The sequence below is a fragment of the Manis pentadactyla genome, chromosome 2, assembly GCF_030020395.1.
Source record: "Manis pentadactyla isolate mManPen7 chromosome 2, mManPen7.hap1, whole genome shotgun sequence".
In the NCBI taxonomy this organism is placed as follows: Eukaryota; Metazoa; Chordata; class Mammalia; order Pholidota; family Manidae; genus Manis; species Manis pentadactyla.
In genome coordinates, this window is record NC_080020.1 from 177,118,406 (window position 1) to 177,142,796 (window position 24,391).

Consider the following 24,391-nt stretch of genomic DNA (forward strand, 5'->3'; position numbering starts at 1 on the left):
AGTATTATTTTCTCCATTTTACACATAAGATATCCAAGACTAAAAGAGGTTCAGTGACATACCTGTTATCACACAGTTCATGGAAAGCTAAGCTTGAATACAGTTTTTTTATTTTTTGACTCTGAATCCCATTGTCACTAAGATATTACCCTTGGAAGTCCAATGTGGAAGTTCTTAGCATTTGGTTTTCTATAGAAGCCTCCCAGGCCCGTGGAGAGTCTTTCTTTTACATTTCTTCTCTTCTCCATCATCTATCCCCTCTTCCTTCCCACCTCCCTTCCCCACGTTACAGCCTCCTCAAAGTTGAGAGTTTTTATATGACCAGTTCTTTACCCCACACAAGAGCATCCCTCTGGCAGGGTGCCCTTGAAAAGCCTCAAGGTCCAGGATGGACATACCTTGGGCATATGTCATAGGAAAGGACATGGGGCTGGCAGCTTTGTTTCCTGTTTTGCATTTCATGGAGGCTATACTGGCCATATTTTGGAAATCTTCATGAAGCTTGCTTATTTTGGCCTAACTTCAGTTATACTCCTTCAAGTTCATTTTCAAGGACAACCACTCTGATTGGAGTTAGGTAGTAGCCAGCTGTGTGGACTGCTCTAAATGAATGGACCTTTCCAGTGGGTGTTAGCACCATCACAAGGAACAAGTGGACTACACAGCAATCCTTCAAATATTCATTTGGATTAGAGTTGCCTGTGAGTTACAGATAGGCCAGAATGACAGTGGCTTATGTAAGGTAGACATTTATTTTTTTCTCACAAGTAACAAAACCTGGAGGTAAGCTTTCCATGGCAGGTATGGCAGTTGTGTTCCACTAAGTCTGCAGGCACCCAGGCTTCTTCTTGCTCACAACTCTACCATCCTGGTGTGGTTGAGACCTCATGGGCCAATATGGCAGCATCCCTATCTGAGGCCACAGGATGAAGGAGTGGCCAAAGAAGAAGAGAGACAGAGAGACAAAGGGCATGCACTAGTTATTTCTTACAGTTTCTGGAAACTGCCACATAGCAATGTGCTTACTTCCCATGTAAAGCTATCAATTAGACACACTCTCACCTGATTGCAGGAGCCACTGGACAATGTGAATTTTACTCTGGGTCACCCTATGGCCACCTAAAAATTTTTTTAATTAAAATATACTTGACATATAACACTGTGTAAATTTAAGGTATGCAATAGCTAAAAATGTTATTACCATGGGAAGAACTCAAGCATGTGTATTGGAGAAAATGGAGTTCCTGTCATACTCCCCAAATCCTTTACCTTGAATTATTTTACTTATTTTATCTAGTTGCCTTACTGGATTCTCAATTACATGCTTTTTTATTGGAGAGAGACCATTTTGACAGCTATTTCTAATCAAGTTGAAGTTCCCTCTCCATCTGACGGAGATGCTTCAAACCCCTATTTGCACCATCACCCAAAGTATATTCTGGGAAATGCTAGGAGGTATTAGATAATAGGATCCCAAGGTCAAATAAGGTTGAGAAACATTGCATTCTATGTAGTGTTCTTTCTGTTCTCCATGTATGAAAAGTTCTGCTGGAAATCTGCTCAATATATTTTGATCAGTGTGTTAAAACTTACTTCCCCATTAAGTCCTTTTTCATAACATCTAGTAATATGTATCTAGTGGAAAACCTTTTAGGAACTGTTGATTAAGCAGATCTGGAAGGTTTCAATGAGTGTGGGGGAGAAAGCTAATCCATCATGTACTCTGTCTATCCCTCCTCGTTTCCCCATACTTTAACATGGATTTTTTTCTCTTTTCTTTTTCTAGACTGACAGATCCCATTCCTACCACAGAGACTTCAATTGCACCCCGCCAGCGGCCTAAGGCTGGGCAGACTCAGCCAAACCCAGGAATTCTTCCCATTCAACCAGCCCTGACACCTCGAAAGAGAGCCACCGTTCAGCCCCCACCTCAGGCTGTAGGTCAGTAACTTGGTTGGTTTGAAATTTGGCACACCTCTTTATTACCCTGAACAACAGAGGTCTTAGAAGCCGAGTTTGCTTCAGGAATGAAATCCAGAGACACAAAAAATAGTGGTTTTCCTTGAGGAACAGGAGGTTAAGCTGCCATTGAAATTGTATGGCAAGTGGCTGGCAAAAGAAGAGGCCTCTCACTGACTTCCGTGGGGGATCTCCAGGACCGCTGAAGCCTATTTTTTCCAGTCTTGGCCCTGATTTTGTGGCTTGGTCCATTCATCCCATACCTACCTCTTTATTTCATATACTTTTCTTTGCCTTTAAAGAAACAGGATTTGCCTCTTTTTCACATAGAGGAATTGTTTCTTTGGTGTTCTGTCTCGTAAAGTATCTGTCACCACTCCATGTTTTGGTACTCTGTTTCTAATAAGATGACAGAGTTTGGTTTCATAAAGAGAATTGATCCAAATTATCAAGTAACTAAACTTAGCCATCACTTCTTCTACCAGAAAACTGCTTTCAGTGAATTTGACGGCCATCTACTTAATAGCCCGGCATCTATACTGGGGTTGTGTAACTTAAATGTAAAACATCAAAGGATGTGTTTGTCCTGCAGGATGCCAGTAAGTTTATACACAAGAACATCAAAGGCTGGTTGAATATGTAGATGCTCAGGGTGCTGACTAAAGGAATAATTGAGTAAATGGGATGGTGAGTAAGAGAAGACACCTTCCGAAGGAGACAAGCATTGAGCCTTGCTTTGAAAAACATGAAGCGCATCATTTAGCAAGAAGAAGGAAGGGCCTTCCAGGTACAAAGACAGTGAGGAGCACATGGATCTTGAGATTATCTGTCTACTTCTCATGCCTTCTTTATTGCTTTGGCAAGAAAGAAAGCATTTTTGTCTGGAAGAGTTTTGATCCCTTATATGGAATTTATTCTCCTTGCAGGATCCAGCAATCAGCCTGGCCTGTTAGCCAGTGTTCCCCAACCAAAAACACAGCCTCCACCCAGCCAACCTCTACCACAAGCCCAGCTGAAGCAGCCACAGGCTCCAGCCACCGCACAGCAGCCACCTTCCGCTCCAGCTCAGGGGCTGCCGGCCCAGGCCCAGGCCACCCCCCAGCACCAGCAGCAGCTCTTCCTCAAGCAGCAGCCGCAGCCGCAGCCCCCACCCCCGGCGCAGCAACCCGCGGGCACGTTTTACCAGCAGCAGCCTCAGCAGCAGGCCCAGGCTCAGCAGGTAGGGTGGTCAGTCTAACCCTTGCCTGGTATATCTGAGCCATCACTGTGAAAGGCCCACTGGTACAGGCATCTTCCTTGGGAAGCCCTGGGAAGACAGCCAGCCATTAACCATGGCATCGTTGCTCCTCACAGATGTAGATTCTATAAAGCATTGTGTAGTGGAACAATCACTGGGTCACTTGCACCCTGATCTCAGTTTGGAATGGGGAATTCTTTTCCTGATTGAGGAATGTTAGCAAGGGAGCTATTTTTTTAAGGACTCTTTTCTTCTTTACTTTCTTTCTTTTTTCTTTTTTTTTTTTTTTTTTTAGATAGTTATTTTTTATTGAAGGGTAGTTGACACACAGTATTACATTACATTAGTTTCAGGTGTACAACACAGTGATTCAACATTTATATACATGATAATTCTAGGTACCAGCTATCACCATACCAAGTTGTTACAATATTTTGACTATATTCCTTATGCTATACATTACATCCCGGTTACTTATTTATTTTACAATTGGAAGTGTGTACTTTTTTTTGGTTGTTGTTGTTAGGGCATCTCTCATATTTATTGATCAAATGGTTGTTAACAACAATAAAATTCTGTATAGGGGAGTCAATGCTGAATGCACAATCATTAATCCACCCCAAGCCTAATTTTCGTCAGTCTCCAATCTTCTGAAGCATAATGAACAAGTTCTTACATGGAGAACAAATTCTTACATAGTGAATAAGTTACATGGTGAACAGTACAAGGGCAGTCATCACAGAAACTTTTGGTTTTGCTCATGCATTATGAACTATAAACAGTCAGTTCAAATATGAATACACATTTGATTTTTATACTTGATTTATATGTGGATACCACATTTCTCTCTTTATTATTTTTAATAAAATGCTGAAGTGGTAGGTAGATACAACATAAAGGTAGAAAACATAGTTTAGTGTTGTAAGAGAGCAAATGTAGATGATCAGGTGTGTGCCTGTAGACTATGTGTTAATCCAAGCTAGACAAGGGCAATAAAACATCCACATATGCAGAAGATTTCTCTCAGAACAGGGAGGGTGAGGTTCTAAGCCTCACCTCTGTTGATCCCCAATTTCTCACCTGATGACCCCCCTGCGACTGTGCCTGTCTTAGGTTGTTCCTCCCTTGAGGAATCTTACCCGTCTCTGGCTAACCAGTCATCTTCCGGGGCCATACAGGGAAATGTTAAGTTGGTAAGTGAGAGAGAAGCCTTATTGTTTGAAATGGTTAGCTTTTTATTTCTTTGCATATTTATGCCCTGTGGCTTCTATGCCCAGCATTTGTCTTGAGGTATCTTTACCACTTGGAGGAGTTATGATACTCGGTAAATTTGATATGAGGCACGAATTCTATTTAAGAATTCGTTGTAATTAGGAAGGAAGAAGAAAAGCTATAGAAGTAGCAGGCGGGAGAAAACATGGGAAGATTGATTATTTCTTTGACATATCTTCTTGTAGAGTAACTTCAGCATGTATAGATTTTAAGCTACTACTTAAATTGCGCACACACATTAACATAATAGGAGTATAGTTACATAACCAAAGCATACCTGTAATTACCAGCCATCTCCAGTGAAACCAAGAAAACCAGTTAGGCACCCTAGGCATTTGTGAAAACTTATCAATGATATGATGGTTATTATCTAACTGAATTTGAATAGTTTGAGAAAAATCAGACAAATTAAAACAACCCATTCCTGGGGAATGTTCACATCCCTTATGTTCTTTTAACAGTAAATAGTCTGTAGTTGTAAGATTTTGGAGCGCTACAATTTGCACTTCTCCTAATTCTTGGTTGAGTTCCAACAGTATAGATCCAGTCAAATTTGTTGTTTTACTGTATGCACAGGCCAGCTTAGATATCTCCTTCATTCCCATGGCAAGTCCAGGAGCTGGTGGGATGAGTGCATCTACAGCTGTAGCAGTGCGTGGATCTTTGTTGGGGTTTTTTGATGATCATCTTCTGTCATGAGTCTTCCCGAGAGTGCTGATGTTGGAAGTTCTCTTTCATATCGTATCTTAGTTCATTTTCGGGGTAGCCAAATTAGGCTTTGATCCTCTGTATAAACATAAACAGACCCTTTGTCTACACTTTTATATGTCCTTTATATCATTGTGTAGAACTCATTAGAGGTCACCACATAGGAACTGCATTTTTTTTTTTTAATCATTAATCTACACTTACATGACGAATACTTTGTTTACTAGGCTCTCCCCTATACCAGGTCCCCCCTATATACTCCTTTACAGTCACTGTCCATCAGCGTAGCAACCTGTTGTAGAATCACTACTTGTCTTCTCTGTGTTGTACAGCCCTCCCCTTTCTCCCACCCCGCTATGGATGCTAATCTTAATACCCCCCTACTTCTCCCCCCCTTATCCCTCCCTACCCACCCATCCTCCCCAGTCCCTTTCCCTTTGGTACCTGTTAGTCCATTCTTGAGTTCTGTGATTCTGCTGCTGTTTTGTTCCTTCAGTTTTTCCTTTGTTCTTATATTCCACAGATGAGTGAAATCATTTGGTATTTCTCTTTCTCTGCTTGGCTTGTTTCACTGAGCAAAATACCCTCCAGCTCCATCCATGTTGCTGCAAATGGTTGGATTTGCCCTTTTCTTATGGCTGAGTAGTATTCCATTGTGTATATGTACCACATCTTCTTTATCCATTCATCTATCGATGGACATTTAGGTTGCTTCCAATTCTTGGCTATTGTAAATAGTGCTGCGATAAACATAGGGGTGCACTGATCTTTCTCATACTTGATTGCTGCATTCTTAGGGTAAATTCCTAGGAGTGCAATTCCTGGGTCAAATGGTAAGTCTGTTTTGAGCATTTTGATGTACCTCCATACTGCTTTCCACAATGGTTGAACAAGTTTACATTCCCACCAGCAGTGTAGGAGGGTTCCCCTTTCTCCACAGCCTCGCCAACATTTGTTGTTGTTTGTCTTTTGGATGGCAGCCATCCTTACTGGTGTGAGGTGATACCTCATTGTAGTTTTAATTTGCATTTCTCTGATAATTAGCGATGTGGAGCATCTTTTCATGTGTCTGTTGGCCATCTGTATTTCTTTTTTGGAGAACCGTCTGTTCAGTTCCTTTGCCCATTTTTTAATTGGGTTATTTGTTTTTTGTTTGTTGAGGCGTGTGAGCTCTTTATATATTCTGGACGTCAAGCCTTTATCGGATGTGTAATTTTCAAAGATATTCTCCCATACTGTAGGGTTCCTTTTTGTTCTATTGATGGTGTCTTTTGCTGTACAGAAGCTTTTCAGCTTAATATAGTCCCACTTGTTCATTTTTGCTGTTGTTTTCCTTGCCCGGGGAGATATGTTCAAGAAGAGGTCACTCATGTTTATGTCTAAGAGGTTTGTGCCTATGTTTTCTTCCAAGAGTTTAATGGTTTCATGACTTACATTCAGGTCTTTGAACCATTTTGAGTTTACTTTTGTATATGGGGTTAGACGATGGTCCAGTTTCATTCTCCTACATGTAGCTGTCCAGTTTTGCCAGCACCATCTGTTGAAGAGACTGTCATTTTGCCATTGTATGTCCATGGCTCCTTTATCAAATATTAATTGACCATATATGTCTGAGTTAATGTCTGGATTGTCTAGTCTGTTCCATTGGTCTGTGGCTCTGTTCTTGTGCCAGTACCAAATTGTCTTGATTACTATGGCTTTATAATAGAGCTTGAAGTTGGGGAGTGAGATCCCCCCTACTTTATTCTTCTTTCTCAGGATTGCTTTGGCTATTCGGGGTCTTTGGTGGTTCCATATGAATTTTTGAATTATTTGTTCCAGTTCATTGAAGAATGTTGCTGGTAGTTTCATAGGGATTGCATCAAATCTGTATATTGCTTTGGGCAGGATGGCCATTTTGACGATATTAATTCTTCCTAGCCATGAGCATGGGATGCGTTTCCATCTGTTAGTGTCCCCTTTAATTTCTTTTAAGAGTGACTTGTAGTTTTCAGAATATAAGTCTTTCACTTCTTTGGTTAGGTTTATTCCTAGGTATTTTATTTTTTTTGATGCAATTGTGAATGGAGTTGTTTTCCTGATTTCTCTTTCTGTTGGTTCATTGTTGGTATATAGGAAAGCCACAGATTTCTGTGTGTTGATTTTGTATCCTGCAACTTTGCTGTATTCCGATATCAGTTCTAGTAGTTCTGGGGTGGAGTCTTTAGGGTTTTTTTATGTACAGTATCATGTCATCTGCAAATAGTGACAGTTTGACTTCTTCTTTGCCAATCTGGATTCCTTATATTTTTTTGTTTTGTCTGATTGCCGTGGCTAGGACCTCTAGTACAATGTTAAATAACAGTGGGGAGAGTGGGCATCCCTGTCTAGTTCCCGATCTCAGCGGAAATGGTTTCAGCTTCTCGCTATTCAATATAATGTTGGCTGTGGGTTTTTCATAGATGGCCTTTATTATGTTGAGGTACTTGCTCTATTCCCATTTTGCTGAGAGTTTTTATCATGAATGGATGTTGAACTTTGTCAAATGCTTTTTCAGCATCTATGGAGATGATCATGTGGTTTTTGTCTTTCTTTTTGTTGATGTGGTGGATGATATTGATGGACTTTCGAATGTTGTGCCATCCTTGCATCCCTGGGATGAATCCCACTTGGTCATGGTGTACGATGGTTTTGATGTATTTTTGAATTCGGTTTGCTAAAATTTTGTTGAGTATTTTTGCGTCTACGTTCATCAGGGATATTGGTCTGTAGTTTTCTTTTTTGGTGGTGTCTTTGCCTGGTTTTGGTATTAGGGTGATGTTAGCTTCATAGAATGAGTTTGGGAGTATCCCCTCCTCTTCTATTTCTTGGAAAACTTCAAGGAGAATGGGTATTATGTCTTCCCTGTATGTCTGATAAAATTCCGAGGTAAATCCATCTGGCCCGGGGGTTTTGTTCTTTGGTAGTTTTTTGATTACTGCTTCAATTTCGTTGCTGGTAATTGGTCTGTTTAGATTTTCTGTTTCTTTTTGGGTCAGTCTTGGAAGGTTGTATTTTTCTAGGAAGTTGTCCATTTCTCCTAGGTTTCCCAGCTTGTTAGCATATAGGTTTTCATAGTAGTCTCTAATAATTCTTTGTATTTCTGCGGGATCTGTTGTGATTTTTCCTTTCTCATTTCTGATACTGTTGATTTGTGTTGACTCTCTTTTCCTCTTAATAAGTCTGGCTAGAGGCTTATCTATTTTGTTTATTTTCTCGAAGAACCAGCTCTTGGTTTCATTGATTTTTGCTATTGTTTTATTCTTCTCAATTTTATTTATTTCTTCTCTGATCTTTATTATGTCCCTCCTTCTGCTGACCTTAGGCCTCATCTGTTCTTCTTTTTCCAATTTTGATAGTTGTGACATTAGACCGTTCATTTGGGATTGCTCTTCCTTTTTTAAATATGCTTGGATTGCTATATACTTTCCTCTTAAGACTGCTTTTGCTGCGTCCCACAGAAGTTGGGGCTTAGTGGTGTTGTTGTCATTTGTTTCCATATATTGCTGGATCTCCATTTTGATTTGGTCATTGATCCATTGATTATTTAGGAGCGTGTTGTTTAGCCTCCATGTGTTTGTGAGCCTTTTTGCTTTCTTTGAACAGTTTATTTCTAGTTTAATGCCTTTGTGGTCTGAAAAGTTGGTTGGTAGGATTTCAATCTTTTGGAATTTACTGAGGCTCTTTTTGTGTCCTAGTATGTGGTCTATTCTGGAGAATGTTCCATGTGCACTTGAGAAGAACGTGTATCCTGTTGCTTTTGGATGTAGAGTTCTGTAGATGTCTATTAGGTCCATCTGTTCTAGTGTGTTGTTCAGTGCCTCTGTGTCCTTACTTATTTTCTGTCTGGTGGATCTGTCCTTTGGAGTGAGTGGTGTGTTGAAGTCTCCTAGAATGAATGCATTGCATTCTATTTCCTCCTTTAGTTCTGTTAATATTTGTTTCAGGTATGTTGGTGCTCCTGTATTGGGTGCATATATATTTATAATGGTTATATCCTCTTGATGGACTGAGCCCTTTATCATTATGTAATGTCCTTCTTTGTCTTTTGTTACTTTCTTTATTTTGAAGTCTGTTTTGTCTGATACCAGAATTGCAACACCTGCTTTCTTCTCTCTGTTGTTTGCTTGAAATATCTTTTTCCATCCCTTGACTTTAAGTCTGTGCGCGTCTTTGGGTTTGAGGTGAGTCTCTTGTAAGCAGCATATGGATGGATCTTGCTTTTTTATCCATTCTATTACTCTGTGTCTTTTGATTGGTGCATTCAGTCCATTTACATTTAGGGTGATTATTGAAAGGTATGAATTTATTGCCATTGCAGGCTTTAAGTTTGTGGTTACCAAAGGTTTAGGGTTAGCTTCTTTACTGTCTTACTGTCTAACTTAACTCACTTGTTGAGCTATTATAAACACAATCTGATGATTCTTTATTTCTCTCCCTTCTTATTCCTCCTCCTCCCTTCTTCATATGTTGGGTGTTTTGTTGTGTGCTCTTTTTAGGAGTGCTCCCATCTAGAGCAGTCCCTGTAGGATGCCCTGTAGAGGTGGTTTGTGGGAGGCAAATTCCCTCAACTTTTGCTTGTCTGGGAATTGTTTAATCCCTCCTTCATATTTAAATGATATTCGTGCTGGATACAGTAGTCTTGGTTCGAGGCCCTTCTGTTTCATTGCATTAAGTATATCATGCCATTCTCTTCTGGCCTGTAGGGTTTCTGTTGAGAAGTCTGATGATAGCCTGATGGGTTTTCCTTTGTAGGTAACCTTTTTTTTCTCTCTGGCTGCTTGTAATACTTTGTCCTTGTCTTTGATCTTTGCCATTTTAATTATTATGTGTCTTGGTGTTGCCCTCCTTGGATCCCTTGTCATGGGAGTTCTGTGTACCTCTGTGGTCTGAGAGGCCATTTCTTCCCCTAGTTTGGGGAAATTTTCAGCAATTATTTCTTCAAAGACATTTTCTATCCCCTTTTCTCTCTCTACTTCTTCTGGAATGCCTATGATTCTTATATTATTCCTTTTATATTGATCACTCAGCTCTCTTAAAATTCTTTCATTCCTGGAGATCCTTTTATCTCTCTCTGCATCAGCTTCTCTGCGTTCCTGTTCTCTGTTTTCTAGTCCATTAATGGTCTCTTGCATCTCGTCCATTCTGTTTTGAAGTCCTTCCAGAGCTTGTTTTATTTCTGAATTCTCCTTCCTTAGTTCTTGCATATTTCTCTGCAAGTCCATCAGCATGGTTATGACTTTTGTTTTGAATTCTTTTTCAGGTAGACTGGCTAAATCTATCTCCCCAGATTCCTTCTCAGGGGAAGATGTAGCAGATGCTGAAGCTGTCTGGGTTAGTCTTGTCTGGATCATATTTTTTTGCCTTTTCATGTTGACAGGTGCTATTGACTGTCAGCTGGGAGGGCCAAAATTTTCACTTACTACTGGCCTTTCTTTACTGGGGCAACTGCGACCCCTAGTGGCTTGTGTTGGGTAATTGCGTGTAGAGTGGGTCTTTGTGTCTTGCCTGGCTGGGAGGGAGAAATTTCCCTTTCTGTGGGCGGAATTTGTCTCAGGCTGCTTCTCTGCTTTCGCAGCGCCCGGTGGGGTGATGGATGGGGGGGCTGCTTGACTGTTTGCCTCCGTGAGGGGTCTCAGAGCTGTTGCCCAGGGGGTTAGTGCACCCGGTTTTCCCTGTAATTTTCAGCTGCTGTACTGTGACCTGGGTTGTTTCCGTCAAGCTGTTAAGTCCCTGTCCCTTTAAGACTTTCAAAAAGCCCCCGCTTTTCTTTGTCACAGGGGCATCAGCTTCAGCACCCGCTCAGAGGTCTTACTCCCTGTTCCCCCAGTATCCAGGGCCCCCTGGGCATGTACTGTGCCTGCGCTCTGGCCCGGATGGCTGGGGCTGGGTGTTCGGCAGTCCTGGGCTCCGTCTCCCTCCCGCTCTGCCTGTTGTTCTCCCGCCGGGAGCTGGGGGGAGGGGCGCTCGGGTCCCGCCGGGCCGGGGCTTGTATCTTACCCCTTTCACCAGTCGCTGGGTTCTCGCTGGTGTAGCTGCAGTCTGGCCACTGTCCTGCGTCTTCTGGTCTCTCTTTTAGGGCTAGTTGTGTTTGTTGTATTTTCAAAAGTATATATGTTTTTGGGAGGAGATTCCCACTGTCCTAGTCACGCCGCCATGTTGGCTCCGCCCATGTTCTTCTTTACTTTCTAATGTAACTATAGCAACATTATCATACTGGGGAAAAAAACAGCAATAATAATTTATTGTTATCATTAAAATATCCAGTTAATTTCTTTCTGATGTCTTATAAGTTGGATGTTTGAGTCAGAATACAAACAAGGTTTACATTATTATAAATGTGATATACCTTTTTTGTCCATTATCTTTTCATATATTTTTTTCTACATTTTTTACTATGAACATATTCATTTTATAATAATTGACATATCTTTTATCTGTAGGTGCCCCCTCCCTGTTTTTTTCCTCTTTACCATTTAAGTTCTTAAGAAACTGGCTCATTGGTCCTGTGATATTCTCCACGTTCTGGATTTGGCTGATTGCTTCCCTGTGGTATCATTTAATATGTTCCTCCATCCCAGTGTATTGAGGCCTGCTCAATACTCGATTCAGTTTGATAATTATTTTTTCTTTTGTTTCCATCACATCAGGAGGCCATATGTCTGGTTGTCCTCTCTTCTGTTAATATTCAGATCAGTCAATGAATGGGGTGTTGTCTCTCTGATCCATTCATCTGATGTTCCCCATCAGCTCTGCAGCCATTGCCGATCATTCCCTGAGTCCCCTAAAGCATTTGGGATGGCAAAATGGTGATACTCCAGCATTCCTTCTTCACTTGAGCTGGAATTTTTCTTTGAAGAGCCTTTTTTATCAACTGCTCGATTACACTGAGGAACTGTTTGTACAGAAAAGCAGGAAAAACGCTCAATTCTTCCCCTGTGTTTACTCAGAATATTCCTGGTATTACCCAGATGTAAACAGTGAGGTTTTTGTTTTGTTTTGTTTTGCTTTAGGATCATTACAAACTCATGGATTTTAACGTGTCACATGTTTCCATACATTGCCATTTAAAAAATTATTTTGATACTTAAGTCGTTCCAACTTTGACCAGTGGCACTATAAATTGACTCCTGAGTACTTTGGTGGTGACTCCAGTAGTCTTTAATGGTTTCCTTGTTATTTAGTGTAACAAGCTATTTCAGCCTCATACTGCCCTTAAGCTGGAATCAGTGATCCCTCTACCAGGAGCTCCATTTCCTTTCAATGGCAATGGTATTTAGAGACCACACTTATGGTGCTAGGGCTATTCATTTGCTAATGGGTTAGTTATTGGCTTTAGGCCTTTTCAGTGGACAGTTAGAAAATACATTTTGGGTTTTTCATTTTGTTTAATTTTATTAATCAAATATATACCATGAATTCAAATTTATATTCCTAATTCAGATTTGTAATCTTAGGATTTTCATTTAAACTTCTTAGATTTTATATTTGTATTTTTCTCATTTGGAAATCTTGATTCCTTAAGTAACAGTAGCATAATTAATTAATTGATTTATAATTTCAGCAGTACCAATATGACTACAGAAAACAGTTTAATAGTTTTTGCTCCTTTCACCCTTAGAATATTTATCTCATTATTTTCTGGGAAGTTTTGCTACCAACTGTATAAACAGGTTTATTTGCTTTGTTTTGCTTTCACTTTTTAGTTACTGCCTTTTAGTTTAATCTTGTTTTGTGAAAATATAAAATGTTTACATAGTTTCAAAGTTAAATCTGCAAAATTCTATCCCTTACATCCTTGATTTTATAGAGGTAGTCCTCATTCCTATTTTCAGCTTGAGAGTGTTTCCTTTTAGGGACATTTGGCATAATTTATTCAATCAGCCCCCTGTTGATAAACATTTGGTTGTTTCTAGCATTCTGCAGTTATAATTAGGCAGCTGTTTATTGACTTCTGCTTCTTTTCTAACCCTTTAACTTTGCCTCCGTAGGCAAACAATATCCTCTCAGTTAACTCTATAACTAAGTAACAGTGTTTGGGATGTTCAAAGACAGGTAGGTATTAACTTTTGTTCATCAGCAGGCCCTTGTGCCTAGTGCATGGTCTGTAGCAGTGGGGAGTAGAGGGACATCCCTATCCTTAGGATGTTTGTAAGAGAATATAACTTGAGACAATTAGTTACTAATATAAGATAAATATCATTATGTGTGATAGAGTACACTGAATATTTAAAGATGAGAGTTAATAAAGATAGAGCTAGTAGGAGATAATTTTCAGGGAAGCTTGAGATGACTCTTAATAGCTGGGTTAACATTTAGGTTTTTCTTTTCAATGTCATTGCTTCGTCCTGTTCATGTAGAGAAGCATTTTGATCATGGCTACTTCTAAATCCCTTTGTAAGAGGGATTTCTGCTGGACTGGGAGATCATTTATCAACTTCTCTTACACTCCAGCATGTAGCGTCACAAGACGTGTAGTCAGATAGAAGCCTAGGCATAGAAACCCACCTGGAAGCGCGTCTGCGAGGCAAGAGGCTGGATGGTGCCGTGGATGCAGCTGGGCAGTGGAGGGTGCTGCTGTGTTATGCCCTGAGGTTCCCCTCATGAGTTTTCAGGCCAAGCTAAAAGACTTCTAGCTGCCCTTACCTTTGGCTTCCGCACTGCAATTCATCGTTCATGGAACATGGTTCTGCAACAGGCTTTTCTACACCTCCTCATTTGTACCACTTGCTCCTGGTCAGTTTCAGGCAGTACACCCAGCAGCCCAGCAGCCAGCGACTTCCCAGTTCCCTGTGGTGTCCCAAGGGAGCTCTCAGCAGCCACTGATGCAGAGCCTGTACCAGCAGCACCAGCAGCAGCTGCTCGTGCAGCAGAAGCCCACCGTGCCGGCCGTGCAGCAGCCCCAGGTGCAGCCGGCCCCCGCCCAGGAGCCAGCGGTGAGCACTGGCCAGGGCTCGGAGCCCCAGCGCAGAACGGGGTGCAGGGAGGGCAGTAGAACTGTGGTCGCTGACAAGGGGGCCTCTGGTCGGGGCTGGGCTGCTTCCCCACCCTCTGGTTTAAATATTTGATCTTTTCTTGATATATCCAAGAACAGGGTGACGTAGTCTATAGAAGGTAGAGATTTTTAAACAATGATTCTAGGCTACTGATTAAGGTGAACTTTATTTATCACTCTAAAATTAGGGGGGCAGAAAGAGCTGTTCATTGTCCCTGTGAGTGCCAGTGTTGAGCAGTAAGAGCCTGAGGCAGAATTTGCTCTCCAAGGGGCAGTTTGACCACTCTGGCCTTTCCAGTCTCTGGAGGTTCATGTGGGCCCCACCTTCACCCTGAGTCCTGACAGTGCTGTGTTTGTTCTTTGTCTTAGATGACATTATTAGTCTCCTCATTTAAGTCTACCATGTAGCACCCTTCACAGGCCTGCTTGCTGGGACCATTTACCATGGCCTAATTCCCCTGGGCACCAGAGCAACTGAGTATTGTTTGAGCCATCATATCATTTAGAAATTGGGCATGTCCACTTCTAGATATTGGCTGAGTATAGCATGAGAACCCTGTATTTTCCTGATTGGCCTGATACAGTTTGCGCATCCTCAGGCACATTGTGCTTTGCCTGCTAATAAGTCTCTTAATTCTGTACTCACATATTTCTGAGTGAAAGTGATAGAAAGTTTTATAGTGATAGAAAAAGGCATTTTACATACCCAGCTGATAGAGTATCACAGCTACTCTCTTATTCCCAGGGAAGTCCAACTACTAGACGAACGAAGGAAAAGTAAGAAACCATCTTTCTGAGGATTGATTTCTAATAGAGTTCTGTCGCCCATCTTAAACCAGAAAACCTACATCCCTTCAAAGGAAGCAGTGCCGTAAATAGATTGTCTTCTTTAAGTCTCAGCTAAGTGTGTGTTCAGTGTCTTTACACCTTCATTTTTGAAACAACTTAGTCTTTCTGCAGGCGTGTGGTAGAAAGCTATTTGTATTTTTAACAAGAGATAAAGTTCTTGTTAATGGAAAAACAGTTTTCAAAAAATGATATTATATCGTTGGTTAAGATCTTAATTATCTGATCCAGTCCCCTCATTTAGTAGAATTGGAAACTGAGGCCTAGGTAGAAAGGGCTTACCCAAGACACACAAACTAACAGCAGCCAAGCTAAGAATCCTGATCTGAGGTCGAGCAATAACAAATGCTCATCCAGATGAAATGATCGCTGGCCATGGACCACACTTCTTATGAGCTTCCCCTCTGCTGTCCCTGGATAAAAGTGTCCATGCTCTTGGGAATGAATTATGAACCTTCTTCATGTTCCTTGAATAAAAAAATACTTTGAGCACTTTGCTCAGGGATAGTTGATTGAGGGGATAGAGAGAAAACAGGAGCAGAATGTGCTTCAGTCAGGAGCCAGAGACCTCAGCTTTGACCTGCCACTTTTTCTGATAACCCTTGGCAGGACTTACCTAGAAAAGCAAGTGAGTTAATGTAAAGAATACCCTGCAGCCATCTTAAAGCAATAATCTGCAGAGGGAAAAGGGCCATATGCCCTAGGCGTTTGTGCAGTCTATTAATAATTGTCAAAAGAATGGAAGCAGCCTAATCATTCAAGACCTCAACTGTGCAGCCATTAAAACTCGTGGTTATAAAGTCTGTACAACAGTATGAAAATACTCATGAGGTAATGTTAAGATATGTCACATGATATACTTGAAAAGAGATTTAAATGTAATATACAAAAAGATAAGAACAGTTGTATTAGAGTAGTGGAATGGAAGTCTGGATGATTTTCCCCCCTCTTATTTCTATTCTTACATTCCTTGATGTAATTCTACTCCTTTTATAATTATATATTTTGTGTGGTTTTTTTTTTTTAGCAAGACAGATATCTGAGTCTACTTTGCTTTTCCTTCCCCAGTGGTCTGTCTCCCTCCTCCCCCTTCCTAATCCCATCTTTGGTGAGAAGGCATCATGATGCAGAAAAGAGAGTCATGAGTGGTAGTCAGAGGACAGGGATTCTGTCCCCAGTTGGCCCTGTGACCTTGGGTAAGCAGCTGGTCCCGGGTCCTCTAAAGTGAGAGAATTGGAATCAGAATTCCTCAAGGTCCCTTTTCAATTCTCACATTGTTAGATCCTAAATGGAAATAAAAACTGCCTGACAGGGTTGTGTGAGAGTAATGGGACAGGTTGGGGGCATTTCATCTGAGTAGATTGCTGTGATAGGCTAAGGCATCCTCATGCCAGAAGTATCTGTTCTTCACTGTGCTGAATATGGAGAATAGGTAAGAGGAGGGGAAGATGTTCTCCAAGGAGTCTGGACCTTCAAAATAAAGGTCCTCAACAGTTAAATACCCTTTTCAGAGTCATGAAGGTCTTAAACTCCCAAACTTAAGCGAACCTAGTCCTGGCCTTACAGCTCTGCTGGTCCCGTGGGCACTGGCTGTGGGCTGGCTGGTCCAAGTGCAGCCCTGGGCCCCTCAAGGAAGCTGTGGAGCATGTCTGAACCACTAGGGGGACAGAACATCCAGGCTGCTAGCATCCTGACCCAAGAAGCTGGATGCTCTGGTTTCTTAAATCTCTAAGGAAATGAACTTCAAAGACACAGAATGTGGGAACTGAGCTGCAGTTTGGAGGGGCAGCTCTAATCGGAGATGAGGGGTTAAAGGGAAAGGATAGTTAAATACCTGAGGCATTTGATATTCTAAATCATTTGATCTCTGAATTGGCATAAACAAAAGGGTTAGGTGGCCTTCTTAACATATTTTGTTCATCTTCTTGATAATAGCACTTGGTAGATCATTTATGCTTAAAGACTTACCATGTGGCCACAAGGATGTTCCTACCTGTTTGTTTTTCTGTGGTGACAGTTTGTCCTGCCTTCTGAAAATGGCCCACACCTCGAGTTCTTGGGTTAGCAGGTCAGTCATCATCAAGGGATTTTTCAACTGTTTCTTTTTTCTTATATTCTCAACCTGGTTCTTCAGTGCCATTTCTAAACTGAAGATTGGAACAACTTATCTCATTGCCCCAGTGTGTACATTTTCTTCTGGGTTGCCACAGAGATAGAATCTTAGAGATACATATTGATGAAATTAAGAGCCTTCATAACCAAACAAGAAAAGCACCACCGTTTCTTACTCGCAGTGCTATTCTAAATTATTCCTGACTAGTAGTGTGAGCTATGTTGGAGAGTCAGGGATCTCTTAGCAGAAATCATGCAGCTCAAATGTGTTTTAGCTGGAAGTATGCCTTAACTGGCTTCTGTGGTAGTAGGATGCTTGCAGCCTGCCCTTTCGAAGCATTCTGAATGGGTTCCTATGTGACCCTGAAAGCAGAAAGTGGTCCTTTAGGATACATTCTAGATTTTTAGAGCTAGGAATAGCTTCTGCAGGCTTATGCTCTGGGCTGAATTGTGTATGGTTACCCTGTACATTGTTGCTGATGAAGATAGAAATAAAAGCACCAGATAAATAACATTGATGTTAGTCCCAGAGTTGCAGCTCAGAATCAGAGCCTTGTTCTTTTCTTCTGGGTATTATTGGTAAACAGCCATTTGAGTCCCATGTTAGCTCCACATGGCATTTTTTGTTATGCTTGTCTGTTTATTTGTTTTTCCTTTCACCTTTTTTTTTTGGAACTCTTTTCACATCTCTTTCTAGCAGATTCAAGCCCCAGTAAGACAACAGCCAAAGGTTCAGACAACCCCACCTCCTGCCATCCAGGGACAGAAACTCGGATCTCTCACTCCTCCATCATCCCCCAAGACCCAACGTGCGGGGCACAGGCGGATTCTCAGTGACGTGACCCACAGTGCAGTCTTTGGGGTTCCTGCCAGCAAATCAACCCAGCTGCTCCAGGCAGCTGCAGCTGAGGCCAGCCTCAATAAGTCCAAGTATGTAGTGCTTCCCCTTTATCCTTCTTACTTTTGTGGACAGTGATTGCTGTGGGCCTTTACTGTGTGATTCTTTGCATATGTATGTAGATGTATACATAGTGGTGTGCATCTGTGTTGAATAAAAAGCTGAATTTGCTTGTAGTATATAGACCATATTGATTTTAAGAAGTAATTTCCTGTTGCCTTACTGTTTCCATTCTCTCATGCTTTCCATGCTCTACAGAGTAGTTTTTAACTGTTGAGCAGACCAAGTTGCTCCAAGCTGAAAACTTCACTGGGTTTCCATTGTCTATAGGATAATATCTGAACTCAGTGGTTAACAGATCAAGGCCTGTGGTATCACACTGGTGGGCTTGCCATTCTCCATCTTCACAAGCACTTTGTTCATCCTATGTCCTGTCCCTGAATTGTTATTGTCCTCCTTGTCTACCTTCAAAATGCTTATTTATTCATCAGGATCCATGTCAGAGGTTACTTTTTCTTTGACCCTTCCTCTGATGCCATATATCATTTTGTCTGAATCTTTTTTTGACCATGTATCACATTGTGTTATCATTATTTATTTGTCTAACTGACCTAGCCTGCAAATTCCTCTAAGGACCATGTCTTAATCAACGTTTATAAGACTGGTGACTGGCTCCATGCCTGATGTAAAGTAGATTACAATGAGTGTTTGTTGAGTCAGTACAACTTCAGACCCTCATCTTTCTTGGAACCATGCAGTCCAAAGTTAAAAATCTTTAAATTAAGTCATTAGTTAAATGCAAAGGATGTTAAGAGACACTTTAGAAGAAAATGAGGTAAAGATACCTAGCAGCACAAGATAATGATAACTATTTTTATTTCTCTTTAACTGTGATGGTGACTGCTGATGGTGGCCCTTCATTCTCTGCATGCTGGATCCTGACAGAGGGGAGGCAGCCTGACTTAGGCATCAGTCCCAGCCTCTCTGGGGTCAGTTTTGTGGATGTTATGGTGGGCACCACAGAATGCACAAGCCTGAGAAAGACTGCTTTGGGATCCTGAATTGAAAGATGAAACTAAAATTCTAAGCAGAAGATTTAAGAAGTAGTGGGAAATAGTGAGTGAAGAAGGGAAGGGAGACATTTATTTCACACAGTGGAAAAGGTGCCTGTGGAAACTGTCCAATTGCCATGGGAAGCCCTTTGAGAAAACCACTGTGGAAAATAATGGTTTGACTCAGAAAAGAATTTATCTTGAAACAAAGAGAAAATAGATGAAGCCTTATCAACTTATAATGCTTTTTCTTTCGCGGGGGTGGGAACCTACCTAGGTCTGCAACCACCACTCCATCAGGCTCTCCTCGGACCTCACAGCAAAACGTTTATAATCCTTCAGAAGGTTCTACATGGAATCCCTTCGATGATGACAATTTCTCCAAACTCACAGCTGAAGAACTGCTAAACAAGGACTTTGCCAAGCTGGGGGAAGGTGAGTAATTGGTATCTTTTGGGAGTCCTTAACCTTGACTCTAGGGAGGTATGCATGTGAAAATGCAGGCTTTCTTTCCCTCGGAGGCTTGATGCTGAAAATGAGTGCAAGCTGATTGGTGTTTTCCTGAGGTCTTTGTCCTCAGGAAACCTAGGTCCGTTGTGGGTAGTGGACTGGCGAGTGGGAAACTCTCAGAAGCTTCGGTAGCAGAGCTGGAATGAACTGAGTGGTGTTTCTCCCTCTAGGCAAACATCCTGAGAAGCTGGGAGGCTCTGCAGAGAGTTTGATCCCAGGCTTTCAACCGCCCCCAAGCGATGCCTTTGCTGCTGCCTCGTCTGTTGCCGGAACCGGTTAGTATAGAAAACACCAGACACATGCTCACCATTGTTCTGCCACACCATTTCCACTCCGCAGAAAACAAGAGTGTGCCAGTGAGCCCCAGATCCTGATAGTAGTTTGTATTTTTCTTCAGTCAAAAAATTTTCCAGTAAAAAAGATAGGGATAAAGAATCTAATCTCTTTGGAATCTGAAGAATCTAAAGACTCACCAAAGAATCAAAATCACTTTCAAATATAAAATTAATTTGAATTAACATGACAGAATGATATGGCAGTAAGATACAAGATTTGTTCTTTCTAGTGCATGTACATATTTTGAGCAAATATTTCTGAATTTAAGAAGCATCACTCTGTTAATCGCTTATAATTGCTTAGTTTTTTTGGAATGACTTGAAGAATTCTAAGAATTAGATGTTCTAGCCTATATCTGACACTCTGTTAAGCTGTCTTTGTGTGTGTGTGTGTACAGAGAGAGGGAGGTATCCTTTTAAATGATACCTTTTTTAAATTGTAGAAGTAATAATAAAAAATTAGTTTCACCATCATTAATAAAAATTACACATACTTATTATGTAAAAGCTAGTCATTTATAGAAAAACATCAAGAAGAAAGTTAAAATCCCTATGATCTCACCACTGAGAAATAGCACAAGGATACAATTTTGATGTCTATTAGTGACATTTAACCTTTTTAAGATCACAGATAATATGTAACTCTAATGAAAGTTTAGATCTTTTCCCTCATAAAAATACATGAGTACAGTTTTGTACGCAATTTTTGGCCTTAGCTTAAGACTCTAATGTACATCTCTATAGTTATATTTTAAAACCTAATATTTTTACTTAACTGAATCTGGCACATTTCCCACATCATTAAAGAAGTTCCTAAAATATAATTTTTGAAAGAGCTATGTTAAATTCCTTTATATAGATATGTCCTTATGTATTTAACCAAATAGCTCATCTTTAAACATTAATTAATTTCAGGGTTTTACTGTTATAATATCCTCAGCAGTGGATGTGAGGTTTTGAATATATTCTTTATAGGATGTGGAAGTTGATAGACTTCTAAAGTTGACCTTTTTAATTATGTCCATTAATTTCTGCTTTTTAACCAATGTTATTTCTTCCTGCCTTCTTTAGGTGTGTTAGTAGTTTCTCTAACCTCATACATTTATTTCTGTTTAGAACTTTGGCTGCTATTCTGTCCTATTTGATATATAATATTCTCTTGTTATTGTTCACTGGATGTTTTTAAATTGCAGTTTTGATTTCATCTTTCACCAAGAGTTATTTAGGAATTATTTTAATTGCATTGTTACTATATGACCTACACCTTTTTTGCTTATGGAGGGACTTTGTGTGGTATAGTTTGTTATTCATTTTATAGATGTTCTATGAAAATTAGTAGTTTTTCATGTCAATATTAATCTATCATGATTTCTAGTGGAAGAATAGTAATATCGTATTTAACATCGCCTTTGATAGTACTTAGTTTACTCCATGTTTAAGCATTCTTGAAGCTAAATTTTTTATATCATTTATAATTTCTTTAAGATAACTTTAAGAAATTATTTGCTAAATCAAAAGATGTGAATTTTAAGGGTTTTGGTACATATTTCCAATTGGCCTCCAAGAATGCTATACAAATTCTATTTTGATCAACAGTGAGTGGGAATAATTTTTCCCTTCCGTTTCCCCACCCACCTCAGCGTCTATAGAAAGAGCACATTTTTGGCCATTTTGATTTCTTTTGGGAATTGTATTGTTCATTCCTTTGCCTTTTTTTTAATGTTCTGTGTTCATTTTCTTCTTATTGATTTGTGAGAGCTCTTTATATGTCATATATTATAAACGCCTCACCCAGTTTTTCATTTGTCCTACACAAGTATTATCTCATCTAACCCTCTCTAAAAGCCTTTGATTTTGGTACATATCCCTGCATCTGTTACAGTTGAGGTAATTGAGCACAGACTAGTCTCTTTTCCAGAGACACATTTTCTAGTAAATGGCAGAGCTGGGACACTAACCCTTTGACTCCAGAGCTGCCTCTCTTGGGTTTTCTGCCACATACTGAGGGAAATTTATTAATATTGTTGAAGAAAATCATTTGCAGTTTTAAATTTTTTCAAATAAAATAGAGCAATGCATTAAAATATTTTAGAATATTTTCTTTGCAAAAATTAGTTTTAATTGTATGTATTTGTATTTCTTTTTCTTGGCAGCTCTAGCTAGAGATTTGTTTTTTAATTATCTTTCAAAGACAACTCTGAGGTTTATAAAATCTACTGTTTATCAGTTTTCTAATTCTTTTAACTTTTGCTTTTGTCTTTTTGACTACGAGTCCTTATTTTTCTTAGGTTTGCTTTGTCAGTATCAAGAGGAACACAGTATAATTTTTAAAAATTCTGTCTAAAAAAATAATTTAAATATATACAGTTTTTCTCCCAGTGTAACAGTGATTTTCAGCAAGCATGAGTGTGACGAAGGGGGCTAACTATAATCTACAGGAATCCTCTTCTGCTCCCTCCAAATGCCCACCCACCCCAACCTTTGAGTATTATACTTTTTAAAAAATTGAAATATAGTTGATATATAATATTATATTGGTTTCAGTTACAGTATAGTGATTTGGCAGTTATATGCATTACTAAATTCTCACCATGATAAGTATAGTTACCATCTGTCAAAATACAAAGATATTGCAATATTATTGACTATATTCCCTATGCTGTATTGTCATCCCTGTAGCTTATTTGTTTTATAATTGTCTTGTACCTCTTTGTCCCCTTCACCCATTTTGCCCATCTCCCACTCCCTTGTTCTATGGCAACTACCAGTCTGTTCTCTGTGTTTATGAGTCTATTTCTGTTGTTTGTTTGATTACTCATTTGTTTTGTTTTTCAGATTGCACATGTAATCATATGGTATTTGTATTTCTCTGTCTGCCTTATTTCACTTAGCATAATGCTCTCTAGATCCATCCATATTGTAATAAATGGCAGTATTTTGGGTTTTTTTCATGGTTGAGTAATATTCCGTTGTCTGTATGTACCATCTCTTTTTTATCCATTTGTCTATCGATGGACATTTAGGTTGCTTCCATATTTTGCTTATTATAATGTTGTGATAAACGTAGGAGGGCTTATATCTTTTCAAATTAGTGATTTTTTTTTTGTAAACTCCCCAAATTGGAATTAGTCCATCAAGTGGTATTTCTATTTTTAGTTTTTTGAGAAACCTCCATACTGCTTTCTATAGTGGCTGCACCAATTTACATTCCTACCAATACTGTACAAGGGTTCTTTTTTCTTCATATCTTCACAAACACTTTTTGTTTCTTGTCTTTTTGATATTAGCCATTTTGACTGGTGTGAGGTGATATCTCATGTGGTTTTGATTAGCATTTTCCCTGATGGTTAGTGATATTGAGCATCTTTTCATGTGTCTTTTGGCCATCTGCATGTCTTTGGAAAAACGTCTGTTCAGGTCCCCTGCCTGTTCTTTAATCAGGTTATTTGGTGTTTGGTGTGGAGTTGTATGAGTTCTTTATGTGTTTTGGATATTAGCCCTTTATCAGATGTATCATTTGCAAGTATCCTCTCCCATTCAGTAGGTTGCCTTTTTGTTTTATTGATGGTGTCCTTTGCTATGCAGAAGCTTTTTAGTTTGATGTAGTCCCATTTGTTTATTTTTGCTTTTGTTTCCCTTGCCTGGGGAGACATATCCAGATAAAAGTCACTAATGTCAATGTTTAAGACTTTACTGCCCACTTTTCTTCTAGGAGTTTATGCTTTCAGGTCCTATATTTAGGTCTTTAATACATCTCAAGTTTATTTATTTTTTGGATATGGTGTAAGGATTACACTGTTTATTGAGGTGCTTCCTAGTAGGTGTGTGTTTCCCTCATGAGAAAAACTGAAGTGACCATATCCCATAAGTCTTCATCTGATGGTGTCATTGTTGTTATGTTGGAATAGGCATTAGAGTTATTTGGGAGGCATGCTTTTTAATATTAAATAGTTAAAATATTTTGTGTTATTTTTCATCTTTAGTGTTGTCTGGTCCATATAATTTTTAAATGTATTGATATTTTGGTTGGTTTAAAGTGCTTAAAGTAGGATATGCCACATAGTTGACTAAATGTACTAAATGTGTACAGCACTGACTGTTGTCCTTGAGATAGGCTTATCTAACTTTGCAGTAGGCAAGGTGATGACCTGCTATGCTCCTGGTTAGGATATAGCTTCCCTGGGAGAGTGTCATGGAATAAGTTCTGGGAAGCTTTACAGTTGGATCCTAGCATTTAATACAGTGTTTGGCTTAGTACAGATTTGTTGAATGAATGAAAAGGGTTGCCTTTTGCCATAGGAGAGGAGCTTGGATTGAACATTGTTAACAATAAATGTCCCTAATCATTTTTCTTCTGCTCCCAGTTTTGATGCCTAATTCTTATCATATGTGGTGATGTTTTATTGTTTATTTGTATTAACTGTTGCTTTAAAGAGTTGTTTATTTTGT

General features: G+C 39.8%; 1 protein-coding gene across 21 annotated transcripts in view; it reads left to right on the forward strand.

Moving 5' to 3' along the window:
- Positions 1-24,391, forward strand: part of AAK1 (AP2 associated kinase 1) — a 170,107-nt gene that overhangs the window by 107,562 nt on the left and 38,154 nt on the right. For 14 of the 21 annotated variants that reach the window (XM_057497114.1, XM_057497110.1, XM_036908247.2 and 11 more), the window contains 6 exons: positions 1,787-1,941; positions 2,886-3,178; positions 13,936-14,130; positions 17,845-18,077; positions 19,375-19,532; positions 19,778-19,882. In XM_057497114.1, coding sequence (XP_057353097.1) covers positions 1,787-1,941; positions 2,886-3,178; positions 13,936-14,130; positions 17,845-18,077; positions 19,375-19,532; positions 19,778-19,882 — 1,139 coding nt within the window. The remainder of the gene's footprint in view (positions 1-1,786; positions 1,942-2,885; positions 3,179-13,935; positions 14,131-17,844; positions 18,078-19,374; positions 19,533-19,777; positions 19,883-24,391) is intronic. The other 7 variants (XM_036908248.2, XM_036908257.2, XM_036908260.2 and 4 more) reach the window with 3 other exon arrangements.